Genomic DNA, 21922 nt, shown 5'->3' with positions numbered 1-21922 from the left:
ATTTCTTAATTTTTTTTAAAATCAAAATTAGCGAACATTACATGTAAATCATATGTGTAAGGATTGAAAATCAAAACTTAATGTAAACTATCGAAGTTCTTAGGAACAAGATAACATATTTACCTGTATATCGAACATATTAAATCGTACGCGGAGTGAATTCCTGCGTGAACATTAACTTTAATGCAATATAATTTGTTTTTCATTCATATTATTTTACAGAAACAAAAGTATTTAATATTTAATTTATATATAATTAAAACCAGAGTTGTATTTTAATTGAACCCATTATTTTCCGTGTGATATTTGATTTCGGGCTGAAATGTTTTTGGCATTTGGCTGTGTGGTAATGAAAACAATGTTAACAAATCGTACGCGGAATGTGCATCTGCGTAAATATCCATTTAACTTGTATATAATATTATTTGTATTTTCATGCAGCATTTTTTTTATACAGAAAGAAATGTATTTATGATAGATTTTATATTTACCTTAAACAAGAGTTGGATTTTTATAATTGAATCCGCTATTTTCCGTGTGATTTGATCTTGGGCTGAAATATTCGCGGCGATCGGCAAGAGTGTTTGGTAATGAAAACAATGTTAACAATACAGAAAATTTATGTATCATTTAAGCTCATAATTATAGTTAAAAAAATTAAGTCATTTTTATACATTCTATAAATTATGCAGCGATGATTACTAACTCGGCAATTGTTACTAAACAGAAATTCCTCGTAAATCTTTATTCTTTCTTAAATTCTGCTATTCGTGAAGATCGTTTAAAGCAATTGTACGTTTATCGTGAACATCGTTTATCCTTTCCTATCGTGTATCAATCCTGTCCTATCGTGCGTGTATTCTGTTCTATCGTGCGCTAATCATATCCTTTCGTGCGTGTATACTGTTCTATCGTGCGTTAATTCTATCCTATCGTGCGTGAATCCTATCCTATCGTTCATCTTGTAAAAAATAACGTTGCAGGTACTGTAATAATAGAAGATGGTTATTATATATTTTTGGGAAAGCTGCAACGAAGGTATTCCTTTTCTTTTTTTTTTTTTTTTCTTTTTTTTTTTTATAAAAAGCTATGTTAAGTTCCCTTAAATTCATCTTTCCCATCAGATGCTAATATTTCTATTTCATCTTACAATGTAAATAACATGACTCAAATCTATACAAATAATTTAAAGCTGTAACTATTAAAATCTTGTCAGAAAAATCGCGCCTTGATATGCAAGGGAGACCTTAAGATAAGGCAAAGTGTTTTGTAGATGCAATGTTTTGAAAGAAAGACAATATATGCACCTGCGCACGTAACTGATTTATTTTTGTAAATTTTTCATTTAAATGCATTTTATGCATACACGTTAAAAAAGTCTTACATATTTGCTATACTGACTGCTTTCATTATTTAAAAAATAATGATGCACTTTCTTGTCTTACTTGTAATGTGTGAAAATCAAGAATTCATACCCTCTCTTTGAACAGCTAAAGTTGGGGATTAGCTGCAGGACTGTAGCTCCCGGTCTGAAAAAATTCGGATGGACGACCTGGGAGCTACAGTGCCTCCCTTGGTAAAAAATTGCAATTTACGGCGCACAAAAAAATGCGCTAGTTTTGGACTGATTAATCTCATTTACGAACACATTCTGTACAAATCTTCGATCCCAAAAAATTCCTCGGACATTTTACTACAGATGTCGTCACTTCACTTGCTTCTGATAGTCTTTTAAACACCATCAACAGCCCTGTAAACTAAAGTGGTGCAAGTTTGTTTACATTTAAAAATGGCGACTCTCGATCTCGACGTAAATTAACATACTTCTTTTTCCGAGGTCGGTTATCATGTTTAAGAAAAAATCTGAGGCAAGTAAAGTGATGATATCAGTAGTAAATTTGCTGAAGAATTTAATGGTACTAATTATTTTTACAGAATTTGTGTGAAAATAAGGTTAATAAGTCCAAAACTAGCGCAATTTTTTGTGCGCCGTAAATTGCAGTTTTTTACTATGGGAGGCACTGTAGCTCCCAGGTCGTCCATCCGAATTTTTTCAGACCGGGAGCTACAGTCCTGCAGCTAAGTTGGGGATATCTTTTTTAAAATACTTACCTAATTTCAATGACTAATTTAAATTCTTTTAATTTCTTACTACTGAGAAAAATTAAAGTGATATACCCATTTTTTTATCGACCATAGAAAATCAAATACAATTAAATAGATACAACTATAATTGTAAATTTGTTTTCAAAAGCTTAACTATAGAATTTTTATCTGAATTGATAACAGAAAGAATCAAATTTATGATAAAAAAAATGAAAATGCTAAAGTTGCATATCTAAAAAATATATATATATTTTTTATGTCACTGCATAATTCTGTAGAATTGATTTTTACACACTGCGTGGCAGCTGGTTGGTTTTCACACAGTCTAGACAGAGAGACTCGTGATTTATACGACCATGAATTAAACATAAGGCAGAGGTATTAATTGTGGCACTTGGAGAGTAAAACAAATCGGTTTCGGTTTCATTGTGGTTTCACATTATTTGATTGACATCCATACAGCCAATGACCCCATGAATGCCTTCATGTATATCATGAATGGCTCTATGTATATCATGAATGGCTTTATGTATATCATAATGATTTCAATTGCAATATTCAAACGCATTCAAGGGTATATTATTATTATTTCAAAAAAGTCATATAATAAATCTGATGAAATAGAAAAGGTGCATGCAACCTTGATAAATGTGTTGAGGTACTAATGAACCACAGTAAGTGTTATGACATCTCACATCGTATACACCTGTTTGAGTGGCATTAATGTATGTTTTTGTATGTGTAGGTATGAAAATGACTATAACACTTTCGATAAATTAAACACGTATTGTAATATATCGTTTGCCTTTTTTCTTTCAAATCATTTCTAACAGATTGCCTTAAAATGCTTGCAGTCTTACTATAAATAGAGATACCTTATACAGAGATTATAAACGAAAAAAACCCCATTTTCTCGTAAGTCTATATACCGATTTCAAAAAAGGAATCGAGGAGTACAAGTTTATACTCAAATTTTTTTAATAATGAAGATTTTAACAGTTTTAAAAAAAATGATCTTTTGACTTCTGCATAAATAATGGCAAATTGAACTTATACGTCAGTTATCACATAATTAATGTATGTCATGACTTGTTCATGTCTCTCTCTTAAATTATTGTGAGCGTGACGGAACTTTAATTTTCATGCATATACTTTGGAAATCGTCAAACCCAAGTAATGCTTATTTTGGTTTAGTGTTATGTAACCGTCAAATTAAAAAAACCCCGATGTTGTTGAGTACAGAAAATAACTAATTAAAATATAATGTGTCTGACATCCAATGGTTTAAGCATACATATATGGTTTAGTCTCTGAATAAACTATTACCTATACATAATTCATTTTTCTACGCTTTCAATTCACTTTGTAAAATAATCATTGTCATGAGAATTATTTGTAATTAATATTCATACCAATGAATAAAAAACAAATATTACATCTAACAGTAAAAATTAAGTTATGTACTTACATATTTCTGTATCAGACATCGGTGTCAATATATAAATAAAGAATACGAGCTAATTGTGATATTGTCAGTGAAGAACTGAGGTATTATTACTGATTCGATTTTGCTTTTATTTCATAACATTATTTAATTAACATTATTATTATTATCATCATTTGTATTAGTCAGAAAAAGTGCGATCAATCGACTTTACTAAAGTCAACATTTGATTAGATGGAAAAAGTGCGCACATTTTGGTGTTTTGCTGATTTGCTGTTAAAATAACGAATTAAAATAAACGATCTCCGATCCTCAACCATGTCCAGTAACGCTACATTTCTAGATTTATTTTTATTCGAGCCATATATTTGCGTTTTACAGAGACAAACTTTATCAGCCACTTCTACTGTTATTACTACAATAATTAATTCAACGATATTCTTGGCTTAGTGGGTCTAAGGAAATCTATAATAACTTTACGTAAGTAAAAGGGTGGAAGCCATCAATCCATCGGTAAAATATTTCATAATTTTTTTTTCTCAAATAATATATATTTATTCTTTTATATCCATCGTAAGCAAATTTGCAATAACAATAAAATGCTTCAATACCATCGATAACTTTCTTTGTATTACGTTTTATTTATAAAGTTAATAGGAAGAATAACATTTTCATGATGAAAAAATATTTTGAGTCTGAGGGTCGGAGAACTTAAATGTACGAAAGCAGTCCTGAATTACCGTATATAGTAGTACAGCATATGTAGAGTGCAACGTGAACGTGTATAGTATAATTATAAATAAACAAATATCCAGAACGAGAATCGAAGAAAAAAATAATAATGCAATTTTTATTTTGAAATTAACTATACATCCCTTACTGTGCAAGCGATAAAGTATATGAATATATCAAAATAAATATTGACTTCCTGGTCAGTGACAAGGAAGTGATTGTTTTTCATTTTTCAAGTTGTAACATTAATTTGGTAATTTTTGTAAGCAAAAAAAATATCCATATGCTTTTTAAATTTCCCCTCCTTGATTTAACGCCACACTGCATTAAGATTCAATCATACATATCAAAGAGGAATAAAGAAATTGGAGGGAAGGGGCAAACTTTCGGTAATTTTATTATGTAAACTTAAGAAGTATATATCATGTCTTTGACCCGCTGAGAATTCTTTTTTCATATACACAAACGTCCGTAGTTCCGAAATCTAATGAAAGCAGCCTTGTAAAGTCTTATCTTCATAATTGTTTTTTAAGTAGTTACTGTGTAGTTCATCGACTTTTTTCAGCCAAAAACGTCGATTTCTGTGATGTAATGATGTAAACTTCATATGTCATGCATGCGTGATTTTTTTCTAATTTAATTGTTCATAAACGTTCTTGACGTAGACGTGTCTTCAAATTAGAGACTATTTTGAACACACTTTTACTCGAGTTTGTACACATGTTACGAAAAATCACAAAAACGAAGTCCATGTAAGAAGTCGTGAATGATTCTATATCAAAAATCTTGAAATGCTGTTCTCATGACGGAAAAACATGGAATCCGGAGCAGGAACTAAAAACAGGATTACTGAAAAATTTTAGTCACATTTTGCTCTAAATTTAGAAAAAAGGTAAATAATTCAAATGTATCAACGTTTTTCTTTGTTATTACAGTGTAATATTTATTTTTAGTGACCGAAAAAACCCCTTGGTTTTTATAACATAAAATAGAATTCTTCTAAACAAATATGTATACTATCATTTGTGTTTCAATATAAAAACAAGCTGTATAATATTTTTTAATTCTTAAAATCGTCATAACCTTACGTAACCGATAATAAGGTACCATTGGAAAAGTTTCTTTTTTTTCATTTTAAGAGATAAGAAAAAGATATTTAAACGTAAGCGTTCTTAAATGAATTTGTAAACAATTATTTAACACATACGTACCGTTATTTGAATCATATACTCATCTGAACTTGCGAGAGGTTTTGAATTAGGAGAAGAACTCGTAAGTTGTAGGAACTTTTTTCTTATCCTTTTGAGTAATCAATAAAATATGTTCAAAACAAAACAAAGGTTTTAAATAGGCAGGGGTGAGGTTCAATATTATCAACAAAACCCCTTTCAAACAGAATCAGAAACAAACGAATGACAAAAAAAAAAATCAAACATAAAGTTAAACAGAAATGTTTTTATTAAGAAAAATTACATAGGAAAAAATCGAGTGAAACAATTAGATGCAGATTTCCTTTATTAACTGTGAACTTTTGTATTCTTGAATAGTGACGGCATCATCTGCAAATTAAAGTAAGAGTAGAACAGCAATTGTATTGACTTATCATTTTCAAGTGACCACTTTGAGTTACGATCAATAAACGTTTCATTTGTGTATTTTAAAATGTCTATCTTACCTTTGTTGACATCCAGTTTTTCAAAGAATTCATCTAAATCTTCAGCTCCAGTAATATCAATCAATGTCGACAACTCTGTTTCACTGATTTTTTGATCATCGTCCAGATCGAATGAGTTGAAATTACAAACATTCAAACTAAATATCTGTGTCAATAAAAAGAAATGACAACGTTATTTTAAACTGACCATGTTTGAAGTTGTATGAATAATAATCAAACACGTTTTATACTTTTTATGAAAAGACATTTCAATTCCACAAAGACATAATTATTTTATTTTTCACATAATGTTTTAAAAGGTACTCTTTCGAAGTCATATTTGTTATCATTCCATACACCGTACAGCCCCCCCCCCCGAATTTTCATCTTGGGTTTTCTTGACAAATCTCTACTGTATTTGGATCGTTTGCAACACTAAAAGTTCCTTTTATCATTTCTATCATGTTTTCTAGTCTAGCCGTATATCTATTTTGACTTTGTTTGGTAACCCACATGGAGTTTCAGTTGATGAATGTACGCTTGAGTATAGTTTGTTTTTTTAAGATGACAATATTAAATGCTTAGATAATGTTCCACATCATCCTTTCCATTATTTTTAACTCGGCCCTTTGCTGTTTTAAAGCAATCAATACTTTGATGAAGTTCTTTTTCTTTAATTATGTCAATTGTTATTAGAAGTATTGGGAATTTTACATACATGCCTTGCATTTTCGAGCGTCCATGATTTATACATTTCTTCATTAGTTTTTCTTCAATCCAGATACTTGTAAAATGATACAGCACTTCATTTAATTGATGGGCGACAAATTTTTCAAAGTCCGTGTTTTTTCCAGAAAATGATTTCGCAGCAATTTTTATATATTATTTTAATTTCCTTTTAGAAGTGTTTTTTTTTTGGGACAACAGTTGGCTTTTTTTCTAAACACTTTCGGAAGTTGTATGAGAAGCAGATCTGTTTGCCATGTTCTTTGCAGACGATTTTTGTAAGAGTTGTACCACTTTGCACTCGAATAAATTCTCAAGGGAAATAAGTGCGATACAAAAAACCATAAATTAACTAATATTAATTGTACTGAAATTAATTTATTCATACCAATAGAGTATTAATAAATAAGAATTTTGACCAATTATTTTTTCGTTTTGCGCAAAGATCTGAAGGGTGCACGTGTAAACATGAAAGATATTACTATCACATTTTTTTTACACCCAGCTTCAGCAGGTGGCACGGGAATTTACACCCGGCTTGTTAACCAATCAGGTCTCGTATTATAAGGGACATTGGAAATAGTTGTTTTTATGCTGTTCTACAAATCAGGTAGTAAATACATAGAATTAAAGAGCAAAGTATTTCTTACCTCGTCGTCTGTAGATCTTTTTCCAACCACTGCTCCTGCGACCTTTGCAACTGTGTGTACGGTGGCCACAGTTTTGGCAACTTTTGCAGCTTTTCTAACGAACTTTCTAAATCTTCTTCTCCAGCCGCCGTTAACATCTTCCGTTAGCAGTAAAAAGGTCAATGAAAATAGCAAGAAGTACCGAAACTGTAGAAAGAACAAAAAAGAACGAAATCAATTTTTAAGGTGAAAACGAAAATAATGATTATAAAATCTTAATTCACTATAAACACTATAAACAGATTTACCATAGTTTAACCCTGTTGATTTCACATAGGAAATATGCCAAGAACCAAATGTTTCTACTTTTATACCGACATTCGAAAGTCTTTTCGGGCTTTTCATTTCATTTTCTGAAAACTTGATGCTGATGTTTGTGCCTTTGTGCTAAAACAACGCCGCAAGGTAATAAATCAGTTTCAGTCCAATTAATTATTTTCATCATATGCATATTAATGATTTAGGGTATCACGTTTGCATTTGTTCTGGACTATACTAAATAGCTTGTTAAAATTCAATTGAGTTTTTTTAAACCACCATTTTGGAAATGGTCGTCAATCACAACGAGAGACATTAGCCAAGTAGGCTAGGTAATGATGATACTAAAACTGCGATGATGTTTATATGATTCTTTATTTTCTTTAAGACACATATAATCTACGTAAAATGAAACTGCATTACGTCAGCTGTTTAGCTTCGTAATCCATTCCCAAATCTTGAGTGGAATCATTCATTTAGTCAACACACGTAAAAATTTTTTTTATCCATTTCTTTAGACATTCATATAAGATTCAGAACCATAATACCATAATAAATTAGTTTTAAACAGCTTTGATGAAATATTGCTCTTTGGTTTCTAATATTATAAATTATTTGATCTGATACCGTCACCTATTACATAATTGATGTCTCTTGAGACTTGTTACTTTTGCCTTTTTAGAATCATTGATAGCATGACAGATACCGATGCTTACAATTCACTTTCGTAAAGATGGAAATTGCGAAGATCAAGTAATGTTTAACTTGGTGTCGTGTTATGAAACCGTCAAAATAGATAAACTGTTGTGTTGTACACAGTACCCTCAGTAAACAATTTTTAAGGAAAAAGTTTTTGTATTTTTTAAATTAAATATGGTATATATACTTATAATGTGCATAAAGTATTACAGAAATGTATTATCTGAATCTATTCGTAATAAAACTCTCTCTCTCTCTCTCTCTCTCTCTCTCTCTCTCTCTCTCTCTCTCTCTCTCTCTCTCTCTCTCATGATCCGATACCTAAAAGGTACAGGCATATTCCTAAATCAGGTCATAATATTGAAGTTAAAAAAATAAATTAAGATGACCTTATGAATTTTTAATTCCCTTGATACAGTGGACAGTTTTGTATGATTAAAAACTTTGATCTGAAAACGTTCACGAAATACATAATTGATGTCTGTAAAGCCTGTTAACTAACTAGTATGCCTCTCTTATATCACACCGTGACTTAACAACGTGACTTGAATAAATAATTCTCATGCATATACTTTGGAAATCCCAAATCCTGGGTTACGTTTATTTGGTTCATTGACATGAGATTGACAATCTAAAAGCAGAACTGTGATGACGTATAGAATAAAATGTGTCTGTTTACAATGGTTTTATCATACAGATGTGGTACACTCCCCACAATAGCTATCTCCGCACGCTTGAACTAAACATAATTTGCTATTCTACGCTATAAAACTTAAAAAAAAAAACACTCGTAGTCACGAGAATTATTTGTTACTAAAATACAAAACAATAATAAATAAGAGGCCAATAGGCCATAACTGTCAACTGAGTAGCATATAACCCATACACAAACTTGTCGAGGAGTCTCATGTATTCATTTAATTGGGTTTCATTCTGGAGTAGAAAAATTATAAATTTGTAATGACGACCACCTCCCTGCCTGAAATCTTTCAAAAAGAACTATGAAACCTATAATTTTGGCAAAAAACATAAAGACCTGGTCTACAAAATCATGAATTCAGTTTTCCTTTTAGGTGTTTAGGAGTAAAGAAGATAATTTTTAAACATTATATGCATTAACACCTACACATCTATTTTGGCCCTGCCTTAGAGTCAAAACCCATACTCCAGGGGACATGAAATTTAAAATTTTAGTAGAGGACTTCCTGGTAAACATAATTATGAAGTCAGTTATTCATACAGACGTGTGAGAATAGGGAAGAGGATTTTAAAACATTATATGCATTAACACTATATTGCCATATTGCCCACCCCCCCATGTCCTGAACCCCTGACCCAGGGGTCATGAATTTCACAATTTGGGTAGAAGAGTTAGTAGACATCATAACCATGTATTTAGTTTTTTGCCCACATGTTTGGAGTATAAAAGAAGATTTTTAAAGATTTCATAATTTTTTACTTTATGGCCATATTGGCCCCACCCTAGAGCATGAACCCCTGACACAGGGGTAATGGATTTTACAATTTTGGTAGAGGGCTTCATGGACATCACAATCATGCATTTCGTTTTTGACAAATATGTATGGGAGTAGAGAAGAAGATTTTCTAAGATTTAATACATTTTACTATATGGTTATATATTTGCCCCACCCAAGAGCCAGAACCCTGATCCAGGAGCCATGAATTTAACAACTTGGTAGAGGGCTTCATGGACATCATAACCATGCAACCAGTTTTTTCCTTACAAGTGTGGGAGAAGAGATGAAGATCTTTAAAAATTTGGCTTTTTTTTCATATTTGGCCCCATTTGTTGTGTCCTGGGGGGTGGTAGAGCCAAGAATTTTACAATTTAGATTACTCTTACCATAAAAATGCCTCACACCAAAAATGGTAACAATTAGCCTTATAGATTTTAAGAAGATGTTAAAAATGTAATATTGTTAACGAACAACGCACGACGCACGTCGCACGACAACGGACGAAAACGGATAGCAATAGGTCACCTGATTTTACTCAGGTGACCTAAAAAGAAACAGATATCTCATCCTACAACAAAATAATACTAAATGTATATAACATATTTCCAAATGGAATATATACTCTCCCATAAAGAAACGCAAAATGTATTATTAGTCCCCTACCGGTTTCACCTGAGGGGACTATAGCTTTCCTCTGCGTCCGTCAGTCTGTCTGTCCGTCCGTCTGTCTGTCCCACTTCAGTTTTCCACTGTTTTTTTTTTCTTTATGGGTTTGACGAATGACATGAAACTTGCTGACCAGCTTCAAAATGTCAAACTACAGATCAAGTTCACACTTTTGTAGCGTCTGCTTGACATATTTTCGAGAAAATTAATTTTTTATACTCAAATTTTTTAATGTTCGGGTTTGTTATCGGGCTCGGTGTGTATCAAATAAATTTCTACAAACCGGTAGGGGACGTGTATTGCTTATGCAATACTCTCAGAATGCTTGTTTAACAAGTTTTTGTCAGATAGAAAAATAAATTTTAGATACTTAATACATTGCGGGAACAGTTCAATAATTTTCATAATGATAGTCGTTGTGTTAGTTGTAATCATCAAAAAGACAAAATTCAAAACAAAAGGTTTAACGAATGTTTTGATGCACAAATACATCAGTATCTTGTGTGGCCACCGTTTGCTTGCAAAACTGTTGTAACTCGTCTCCGCATTGATTGAATCAAACGTTGAGTTTGGACCTGGGGTATTCTTTGCCATTCTTCGTGTAGTGCCTGCTGTAATTGCAGAAGAGTTTGCGGGGCTGGTTGACGTATGCGCACACGTATATCCAACTGATCCTAGAGGTGCTCAATGGGATTCAAATCCGGGGATCTGGATGGCCAGCGTAACACAGTGACGTTGTGGTCAGCAAGAAAGTCGACAGTAGCACGTGCTGTGTGCGGTCTGGCGTTGTCTTGCTGAAAAACCTCTCTCTGTGGGTTGATGACTGGAAGAAGGTGAGGCTGGAGGATCTCGTCGCGATACCTTTGCGCCGTTAAATTGCCTGGAACAAGAACCAGTGGCGTCTGTTGATTGTAAGAAATGGCTCCCCACATCATAACACTGCCCCCACCGAATCTGTCAACTTCTACAACACAGTTGTTTGCAAAACTTTCATTTTTTCGCCTGTAAACACGCACTCTGCCATCTCGGTACTGTAGCATAAATCTGCTTTCAGCACTAAACCAGATTCTTCTCCAATTCCTTAAAGTCCAGTTCCTAACTGTGTTGCACCATCCGACCCGCGCACGCCGATGTTGTCTCCCCAAGATGGGACCAAAATAAGGTCGTCTGGCTCGCAGTCCAACTTCCCGCAGGCGATTGCGCACTGTTTGTACGGATATTCTGCGAAGGCCAGGTATGCTGTAACTGTCCTGTTGCGTAAATGGAGAATTATATATAGCGATCCTGTTGCGCAGTTGTAATACGCGGACGACCAGTTTGCGGCCTATCATTTGACGTCCCAGTCTGTAAATATCTATGCCATAGACGAGCGATTGTACTCCTGTGAACATTATAATGTTGAGCAACAAGATATTGTGACTCCCCAGCTTCGAGACGCCCTATTGCGATATTGCGCGAAACAATGTCTAATCTAGGCATACGTAAAAACCGTCCTACAGCCAACAAGGGCAAACATTTAATTCATGCGATAGTCTTTTTTTGTTAACACACATCACACATAAAATTTAACAAAAATTTAGGCGTGCAAAGCGCTTTCCACTTTCTTGAAACACCAATCGAACAATGTTCCTATTTTTAATTTCGCAACAGTTACGGTTGATCGCACATCAAATTTTGCCATTTAGATTCATCCCTGGTAATATTGAAACCTAAGCATATCATTACAAAACTTGCTTTCATTTATTTTATATACGAAAAATTCTTTTGACAAAATGATACTACATGTTGCGTTTCTTTTTTGGAAGAGTATATATACAGGTCAAAATTAAATGGATACATATATTTGCAACAAGAGCTATTCATGAAACTGTCAGTGATTGACTTGGATATTGTTAATGATAAGGGTATAATTCAATTTCACAACGTTATTTTATCATTATTATTGTCATTAGTATTAGTTAGTGAAAGTGCGCACATTTGTACGCAACGCTGATTTTTCTTTTAATATAAAAAGGACATATTTAAATTATTGTACGACAGCAGTTCACAAGAACCATATAGAGATGATAAATAAAAGGAAATATCAAAAACATGAAATTAGAGTTAGAGATAATATTACAATGTGTATCTAATGTTTGTTCACTAACTTTATTTAAACAATAAAATGTTTTCTTTGGTGAATCATGCGGGATATGAAGGTGACGACATTGCAGAAACAATACATAACCCGCATTAACGGATTATATAAAAAAATTTCTGCAATGATCGCTACCTTCATAATTCGAATAAATCATCAAATATAGTTTAAATTTGCATCTTTCTTTCAACAAATTAATAAATTGATTTAAAAAGTAAGTAAAATTAACAAAATTACGGTTAATATACATCAGTATGTTTGCTAAATGAAACAGCCAAATCGTTTCCTATGGTAATTTGAGTCTGACTTCATCATAACTATTACGTGCAGTGCGTGAGTTTTCTTAGGTTCTGAAGATTTCGACCAATCAATAAACGGGACATGTATATTTCAGCCCTGTCAGATTCTATAGTGCTATGAATTACAATTATTAATTTCCGTAAGAAATAGAGGAAACCATACTCAGTGGATGTAAATAATAAACCATAGTTTTACACGCAGTATTGTATATATATATATATATATATATATATATATATATATATATATATATATATATATATATATATATATATATATATATATATATATATATATATATTGAAACACAATAAAATCCACAGTGGTCGGCGAGTTATAGATAAAAATTAAATAAGAAAACAATTTATATATATATATATATATATATATATATATATATATATATATATATATATATATATATATATATATATATATAATAAAAAATAACAGAAAGCCGATTCAAAACTCTACCGGTTTCATTAAAATCTTCAGGAGTTTTGAACAATCACCATAGATACATAAGATACATACATTTCAAATGATCATTGTGATGTCATATAACATCAAGTATATGTTGCGCTTTTCAGAGTTCATTATGACGTCATAGTATAAGCGTTTTATAATAGTACGGGAAAAACATAAAATATATTCAAATATTCCATAATTGTACAAGAAAAACATAAAATATATTCAAACATTCATAATTATAATGCATTCAGTTTTGGTTTATATAATGAAATGAAATGTTTTTCTTTTGTTTCACGCTCTTTTTCGGTTGTTGCTTTATAAAATTTATAAATAGGACACACTGTAAAGTTCGGAAAAATGTTCTTGGCAAAAATGTTCTTACACAAATTTCAGATCATCAAAAGTAAACGACAAAGTCCGTCTCTGAAAAAGATTTTAACCCGTGCCAAATTTGGAAATATCGAAGAAACACCAGATGTCCGTAAATGCCAGAAGCCAAGATGTGCAACCTGCCCTTACCTACAAGAAGGCCACCAATTCAAGTTCAAAAACGGCAGAAATTTTAATATACATTCCTCTATTACATGTGAAAGTTCCAATCTAATCTACGTTATTACATGTGCAGGATGTGGAGAAAACTATATTGGTCAAACCGGAGATACCCTCAGACATCGAATGACCGTCCACCGACAACAAATTCGTGAAACAAAATACCAGTGCACGGCTGTTAGCGGACATCTCAGAAACTGTGCCAAGAACATTTTTCCGAACTTTACAGTGTGTCCTATTTATAAATTTTATAAAGCAACAACCGAAAAAGAGCGTGAAACAAAAGAAAAACATTTCATTTCATTATATAAACCAAAACTGAATGCATTATAATTATGAATGTTTGAATATATTTTATGTTTTTCTTGTACAATTATGGAATATTTGAATATATTTTATGTTTTTCCCGTACTATTATAAAACGCTTATACTATGACGTCATAATGAACTCTGAAAAGCGCAACATATACTTGATGTTATATGACGTCACAATGATCATTTGAAATGTATGTATCTTATGTATCTATGGTGATTGTTCAAAACTCCTGAAGATTTTAATGAAACCGGTAGAGTTTTGAATCGGCTTTCTGTTATTTTTTATTATTTATTACTTGTGTGGATTAACTTTACTTATTTTGGATTATATATATATATATATATATATATATATATATATATATATATATATATATATATATATATATATATATATATATATATATATATATTGTCTTACTGGTCGGTGACAAAAAATGATTTTTGTTGTTCATTCTGATGAATGTAAAATCTATTTGGAGTAAAAACTTGGAAATGTGTGTGGTTTGTGTCGAAAGAATGATGAATACAGTTAAAGCTTCTATTTATAGGTCAACTTATAAGACTTTCAATATGAAAAAATATTTATGGAGACGAAAATCGGTGAATGTATGTTTTTATGGATGGACATGTGATGGTAAATCTTTTGTAAACACTATTTTTTTGCCCAAAAGCTTTATAGAAGATTTAGATAGCCAAAAGAACTGGTAATAAATCTAGATGCTTATGCGAGTAACTTCTTTTAAAACAAAGGAACACTAACTTTTACTGAAATTACATTGTTCACAAAGTAGCATAACTGTCGTCATCAAATTACATTCACGGTCATAAACCATAAAGACATTTAGGTTTCTTTTGTCGATTTTTTTTTGTGATTTTGATCCGAGAAATTTTAGCACAAAAAATAAAACAAGCAGGCTTAAATAAGCCATGACTTTTTAAAAGAATAATCTTGATATTTTTTTAAGGAGTACTGTTTATATAAAAGCCAGACATGGAAGTAAATGTTTTTCGCGCTTACATAATTAGCCGTAGCCGTTTACGCAAATCTTCGTCCATGTTATTTTTGTAAGCAAAAGAAATATCCATATGCGTTTTAAATCTTTTCTCATTGATTGAACCCTTCATTGTATTCAGATCTAATTTTACTTATAAACGAAAAGAAATTGGAGGGGGAGACTTTCGGTCATTTTGTCATGTCAATTTAAGAAGTATGTGTCAAATGCATTTTATGATACATATTTGTGGACAACCTTTTCGTTTAAAGTTCAAATTAAAAACAAACTTATTTAGTAATTTTATATATCTGATTTCTCTTAATTTTTTTTTTGAACGACGTGATTTTTAAAAAGTTAATAAGATTTTCCTATATATAATGTATGTTTCTTCAAACTGGAGAATATTTTAAACACGTTTTTTTCGAAAGCTTGAACACGTTTTACGAATGAGCACAATAACGAAGTCGGATAAACTTTGATATGAAGAGTCGGGATTGTTCCTATAAGGATAAAACGCATGAAACGGGGAACATGGAGCATAAATCAAACACAGGATCACTGATTAATGCTAGCCACATTTTGCTGTGTACCGAACGAAGTAAATAAAACATAAATGTTCCGTAAAAAATCGGTAAAATGGCTACCTGTATCAACGATTTTTTTTATCAAATTATTTTGTAAACATCTATTTATGTATCAATACCGTTATTTGAACCATACACATCCGAATCCAAGAGAGGTTTTAAATGGCAGTGATGAGATGATATCTCAATCTTACTACCAAAACCACCATGATACATTTATGTTATGATTACGTTCCGGTTTTTTTTTACCCATTTACATCACCAAGACCCTAAAGAAACATTTATTTTATTAATAAGAATTTTTTTAACCATACATATCTGAGTTTGTAAAAGGTTTTAAATGGACAGGGATGAAGTTCAATCCTCTCACTCAAAAAAACCCCCAAAACGGATGACAAAAAATAAACAATAACAAGATTATATACAGAAACTTTTTCATATCAGAAAAACTACGAAAGAAAGATCGAGTCTAACAATCAATTGCAGTTTTCCTTTATCAACAGTGAGTTGATGTATTCTTCAATAGTGACGACATCATCTGCAAATTAAATTTAAAATCAATATGAAAAGCAATTCTGTAGTTTATTCATTTTCAAATCCCCACTTTGTTTTACGATCAATAAACGTTTTATTTGTGTATTCTAATTGATCTGCTCTATGTTACCTTGGTTGACATCCAATTTCTCAAAGAATCCATCTAAATCTTCAAATCCAGTCATATCAATAAATGTCGACAACTCTGTTTCACTGATTTGCTGATCACCATCCAGATCGAATGAATAGAAATCACAAACATTCACTCTAATAATCTGTGTCAATAAAAAAAATGATAATGTCATTATGACCTGACCATGTTTGAAGTCGTATTAATAAGAATCATACACGTGTTCTCGTAGTTTTTATTAAAATCTAATACTAGTACAATTCCATAAAGTAATTATTATATTGTTTATCATAGGTTTTATTTTATAAGTGTTTACTCTTTACTCTTTCAGAATTGTTATTTTATGCCATTCTACAAATCAGGTAGTAAATACATAGAATTAAACAGCAAAGTATTTCTTACCTCGTCGTCTGTAGATCTTTTTCCAACCACTCCTGCTGCGACCTTTGCAACTGTGTGTGCGGTGGCCACAGTTTTGGCAACTTTTGCAGCTTTTCTAACGAACTTTCTAAATCTTCTTCTCCAGCCGCCGTTAACATCTTCCGTTAGCAGTAAAAAGGTCAATGAAAAAAGCAAGAAGTACCGAAACTGCAAAATGAACAAAAAAATAGAAATAATCAATTTAAAAGACACGGAAGATATAATAAAGGAAAACAAAATATACTTCCACTATGAACAAATTTACCATTGTGTACTGTTGTTGATTTTATGCAGAAAATATGCCAAGAACAGAATTAATCTACTTTTATATCGACACCCCATGAGAGTTTACGGGCTTTTCATTTCATTTTCTGAAAACATTATGATGTTTAAAATTTCTTGCTGAAGTAGGAAGAACCGCCCTCCTGTTAATTTTGTATTTACATCACACGCATTTTGATATATTAAGGCGTGAAAATTGCTTTGAATTGTAGTGACTGGTTTGTTACATTTGACAAACTTTTTTTTAAACACTATTTTAAAAATTAATATCTGTCACGTAAACATTAAGAAGGTAGGGTAGTTAATGGTTAATTAAATTTCGCCAGGATCTATATATGGTTTTCCAAACCTTTTTTATAAATGCATAAAATAAAAGCAAACTAAACCAGCAAAAAAGAAAATAAAACAAATGAATTTGAATTCTAAAAAGGTGAATCTGTATTTTTCCACTTCTGGGAGATTAAACTTTCTATAAAGATTTTTAACGTAACAATGTCACTATTTATATATTTCTTCTGTTTTACCAATGGAATCCACTTATTTAGAAAAACGAATCAATTACTTTTTTTTTTTTTTTTTTTTTTTTTTTTTTTTTTTACCAATTATTGTGTTTAATAAAAAAAGAAAAAAAGAAATCGATAGTAAAAATCAATATAAAATCAAAGTACTGAAAGTACTGAAAAGCGCTAACCTAGCTTGGTTCTAAGAAAATTTACTGTGTGCAAGCGTAGGCGGAAATGAGCCTTATTGAAATTTTGGTTTATGTTTAATGAATATCAATTTAAAGTATCGAAGGCCAGATTTCTTTAAATATATATTACTTTCTGAAGATGATGTGAATTAAAGCTGAACACGACTTGTATATGGATACTTGCCTGAAAAAAGATATGTTAAAATCACAAATTATATCTTTTGAACAATAATTTATCACAGTTTTTGACATTTTCTTGCAAAGAATCGATTTTATTTTTTTGTATTTTAGCTTCTGAATACGCACTATATTTTTTCATCACTGCGTAGCATCCCGTGCTGATGTACGTAAGCCCTGCAAACCAATCGTATCTACTCGGCCATTTCCGTCACCCATATAACTGGTTCCCTATACCTCTTACCAGTTTAAATGATGCATATTTCTGCTCATAGAGGGCAGTTATTCCTTGCACCGGAAATAGAAGTCTAACGACAATAAAGCGCTGAGCTATGCTTAGCGCTTTAAAAAGCGTGAACAGAATATTACTCAGGATTCATAAATTATCTATAGGATATGATGCGTTCAGCAATAAAGTGAAAATATTCAAAGTCTACATAATATAAACTTTTTCGATATAATTTGGCGTGCATTTTAGATACGAATTATTTTCGTTAATTATATAACCACAATTCATTTACGTAAACAGTTCTCGTTTCAGCAGTATACAAGTATTTTAGTTGCGAAAGAACTCCTCACACATGTATACGTCTTTAAACTATTAGACACTGCACTTCATTCAAATCTCAGTTGGCATATTTAAGAGTAAAAATGGCCGATGACAGTCGAAGAATAAATCAGATTACACAACTTCATTATTCAGAAATAGTTTCCATTTCCCTCTTATGTCTAGTCGCACCTACAACAGTCCTGTTTTCTCCGTCCATATGTTAGACTTTTCAATAAAAATCTCCCTAACAAGAGAACGTACACAAACATTCCAACAGAGCATAAAGATAGGAAATCTTATTAGCTAAATAGATTATAGATTACCAATCATTAAAAAAAATTAAGGGAAAGCTGATGGTAACTTTACAGACCGTTTAGCCTCCTTAAAGCTGAATACTACTTGTAAAAGGCATTGTCCGCCATACATTGTATTTCTCCTTTATCGCCGCTATCTCTACAACTCATTTGTAAGCCTTCTCATTTTCCCACTTGGATGCATATCATTGCACACATTGCACACAAGTACTCTGAAGTTGACATACTTAAATGTTTTTACAACAGTTTTTGGAGACCAGGTCTTCCAACAATCAGACGGAATTCTCATGGGTACAAATTGTGCTCCTCTATTGGCTGACTTATATCTATATTCTTTTGAAGCAGAATTCATTCCAAAGCTTGTTCAAGAAAAAAATAGAGCTCTTGCTGTGGCTTCAACTCCACATTTAGATATATTGATGATGTGTTTTCCATTAACAATTGTTACTTTCCCTCTTAAGTTAACTCAACATATCCAAGTGAGTTTGAAATAAAACATTCAATAAATTCCGAAACATCTGATTTCATATTTGGATATTTTACTAGAAAAAGACATTAATGGCAACATTACAACAATTAAAAACTATATGATAAACGTGGTGATTTAATTTTTTTCCATCGTCAACTTCCCTCTCCTATGTAGCAATACACCAACATCACCTGGTTCTGGGGTTTTTGTCTCTCAGCTTATTCGTTATGCAAGAGCAAGCTCTATATGCGAACAATTTATCAAACGAGGCATGCTACTCGATTAAAATCATCTTTACGCGAGTTTTATGGTCGATACAATGACCTTATCGACAAGTACAATGTTTCATTAGGACAAATGTTGAATGACGTTTTTCATACTTGTTATACCATTATTTATACACCGGACTGACTATGGTTTCTTCCATTTTTCATGATCTTGACAATGAGCACACGGCGGGTGCGACCGGTCGGCAGGGGATGGTTACTCTTCCTAGACACCTAATCCCACCTCTATCATTTTAGAGATCCGTGTTGCTCTGCTTTAATTCGTATTTCGCTTAACAGATTTCTGAGATGGTTGACAGTTTGTGACTGTCATTTTTCATACATACATATAATACATACCAGAAATTCAAGTAAAACAATAGTCAAAATACTGTAAAAAAGCAAATGAAGTAACAAACTGCAACATATAATATGTAGAGCAAAATATTGTACAAGGTACACTTTAGTAAATCATTTATAATACAAACTGAATAAGCTGCAGATCCCTTGACAGCTGAAAGTATTTTACTGTAGATGTCTCGCCAATGTGGACTTACATGTCTTAACGTCGTGCCACTCGGTCGCGATAAAAATTTTTTTTCCATTTTTACAAACTACAAACTTTTTCTAAGCCAGGAAAATACTAACATCAGCAATATAGGTTAACACATTATTTACAAACAGAAAATGCACATAAAACAAGAATTAATTTACTAACATTATGACCACGAGAGGAATACTTCGCGTCGGCCACGAGTTACAGGTGTGCAAACGGGTGTAACGAAACTGAAGGATTTATGTATCTGTGTGACGGTGCCTATTAAAAATGGTGTCTAGCTTGAAAATTTCTAAATCTAAATGGATCTTGTTTTAAAATCATTTTATTTTAAAATGTTTTAATAAAATGTAAGAATGTGCTTAATTTTAATGTTTATTTCTTTTTCTTCATATCAAACTATGTCAAGATTAGTCTATTTATTTTATCTTTAAGTATTTTTTATAAAGTTTTTAAGGTTCCTATTAAGAGAAAAGGCAGATTGTCATTCACCGTGCATGGTTATATACAATGACCCTTAGTTTTTTTTTAACAATCGGCCTATGTATCTCCGCTATTTTTTCAAAGGTGCTATGCATGATAGTTCAGAAGTATTCAGAAAAAAGTTGTGAAGAATAAAATTGCTTCCATTTCCTTTTATTGCAACTAAAATATTTTTTCGATTTCATTCACGGACACCGACGATTTTGCTGTTATTATGATATGCATGATCTCATCTTGTACTCAAGCTTGTGTTTTGAAAGGTGTGTGTGTTTTAAAAAAAGATTTTAGCTCTTATGTTTCTACAAAGTGGAGAAATTTTTAATCACCTTCTTCACATATATCACAGAAACGAGGTCGGGATGTCTCTACAATGAGAATCTTAGACCCCAATTCTCATTGAAAGTTCAACATGTAATAAGGAAGAAAACATTATTGACAAGGAACAGTGACATCATTTTGCTCTGTTACACATGATAAAAATAAAAGTATATTCCCTTCAACGTTCTTCAAAAATTCGGTCTTTTTATCAGGTTATATCGTGTTTTCTAGGGCTCAAAAAATTACACAAAACCATATTTCAACAGGAATAAGAGGCTATATTTTTTTATATTTATTATGAAAGCATGTAGTGTGAATATTTTAACAATTGTCGTATACCGTAAACACATGGCATCAGGGAGGATCCACAATTCCACAAAAAAATTCGAAATGTGTAAATAAAATACGATTTGAGGGAAAAACCAACAAGAGGTTTTATTTCGGCAGAAATCTTGTCAAAAAAAATTAAAATGCAGTTATATACAGAAGTTTAATCATAAGTTAGAAAAATAGTAAAAATAAAAAAAATTACTACAGAGTGAAAAACCGTGTCAAATAATCAGCTGCACGCTTCCTTAATAATCTGGGAACTGTTGTATTCTTCTATAGTGACGACATCATCTGCATAAAAAATTAGAGACAGATGTATCGATATAATTCTTTTTTCATTCATCTTTATTTGTAAGTGAAGTGTCCGCTTTACCTTTGTTGACATCCAGTTTTTCAAAGAACTCATCCAAATCTACAAATCCAGTAATATCAATCAGTGTTGACAATTCTTTTTCACTGATGCGCTGATCATCGTCCAGATCGAATGAGCGGAAATCACAAACATTCAAACTAAATACCTGTTGATAAAAAAGTAATAACAACAAAATGTTATTATTTTTGATTTTATATTGGTGTAAACTTGAATTACGATTTTT

The 21922-nt window shown here is 31.7% G+C and overlaps 3 protein-coding genes across 4 annotated transcripts in view; all 3 read right to left on the bottom strand.

Moving 5' to 3' along the window:
- The window catches only part of LOC128165359 (uncharacterized), an 84812-nt gene that overhangs the window by 62319 nt on the left and 571 nt on the right, over positions 1-21922 (bottom strand). Inside the window, exons 3-4 of one of the 2 annotated variants that reach the window (XR_008241051.1) lie at positions 21700-21844; positions 21497-21617 (exon numbers count right to left, since the gene is read on the bottom strand). Coding sequence is in view for 1 of the 2 variants with exons in the window: in XM_052829777.1 (XP_052685737.1) it covers positions 21556-21617; positions 21700-21844 (207 nt within the window). In the remaining variant the exon portion in view is untranslated. Of the gene's footprint in view, positions 1-21467; positions 21618-21699; positions 21845-21922 lie in introns of those variants that run through there. The other variant, XM_052829777.1, reaches the window with a different exon arrangement.
- On the bottom strand, positions 5718-7714 carry LOC128165358 (uncharacterized). Its single transcript, XM_052829775.1, has 4 exons — positions 7600-7714; positions 7313-7498; positions 5958-6102; positions 5718-5841 (listed from the first exon to the last, which is right to left on the bottom strand). The coding sequence occupies exons 1-4, from the start codon at positions 7600-7602 to the stop codon at positions 5780-5782; spliced, it is 396 nt and encodes a 131-aa protein (XP_052685735.1). The 5' UTR covers positions 7603-7714; the 3' UTR covers positions 5718-5779.
- On the bottom strand, positions 16200-19800 carry LOC128165980 (uncharacterized). Its single transcript, XM_052830906.1, has 4 exons — positions 19786-19800; positions 16873-17139; positions 16471-16615; positions 16200-16344 (listed from the first exon to the last, which is right to left on the bottom strand). Exons 1-4 carry the CDS (start codon positions 19798-19800, stop codon positions 16283-16285), a joined length of 489 nt encoding a protein of 162 aa, XP_052686866.1. The 3' UTR covers positions 16200-16282.

Source organism: Crassostrea angulata, chromosome 10, assembly GCF_025612915.1.
Source record: "Crassostrea angulata isolate pt1a10 chromosome 10, ASM2561291v2, whole genome shotgun sequence".
NCBI lineage: Eukaryota > Metazoa > Mollusca > Bivalvia > Ostreida > Ostreidae > Magallana > Magallana angulata.
Note: the sequence above shows the minus strand (reverse complement) of the source record. Positions and strands in the feature narration are given on the sequence as shown.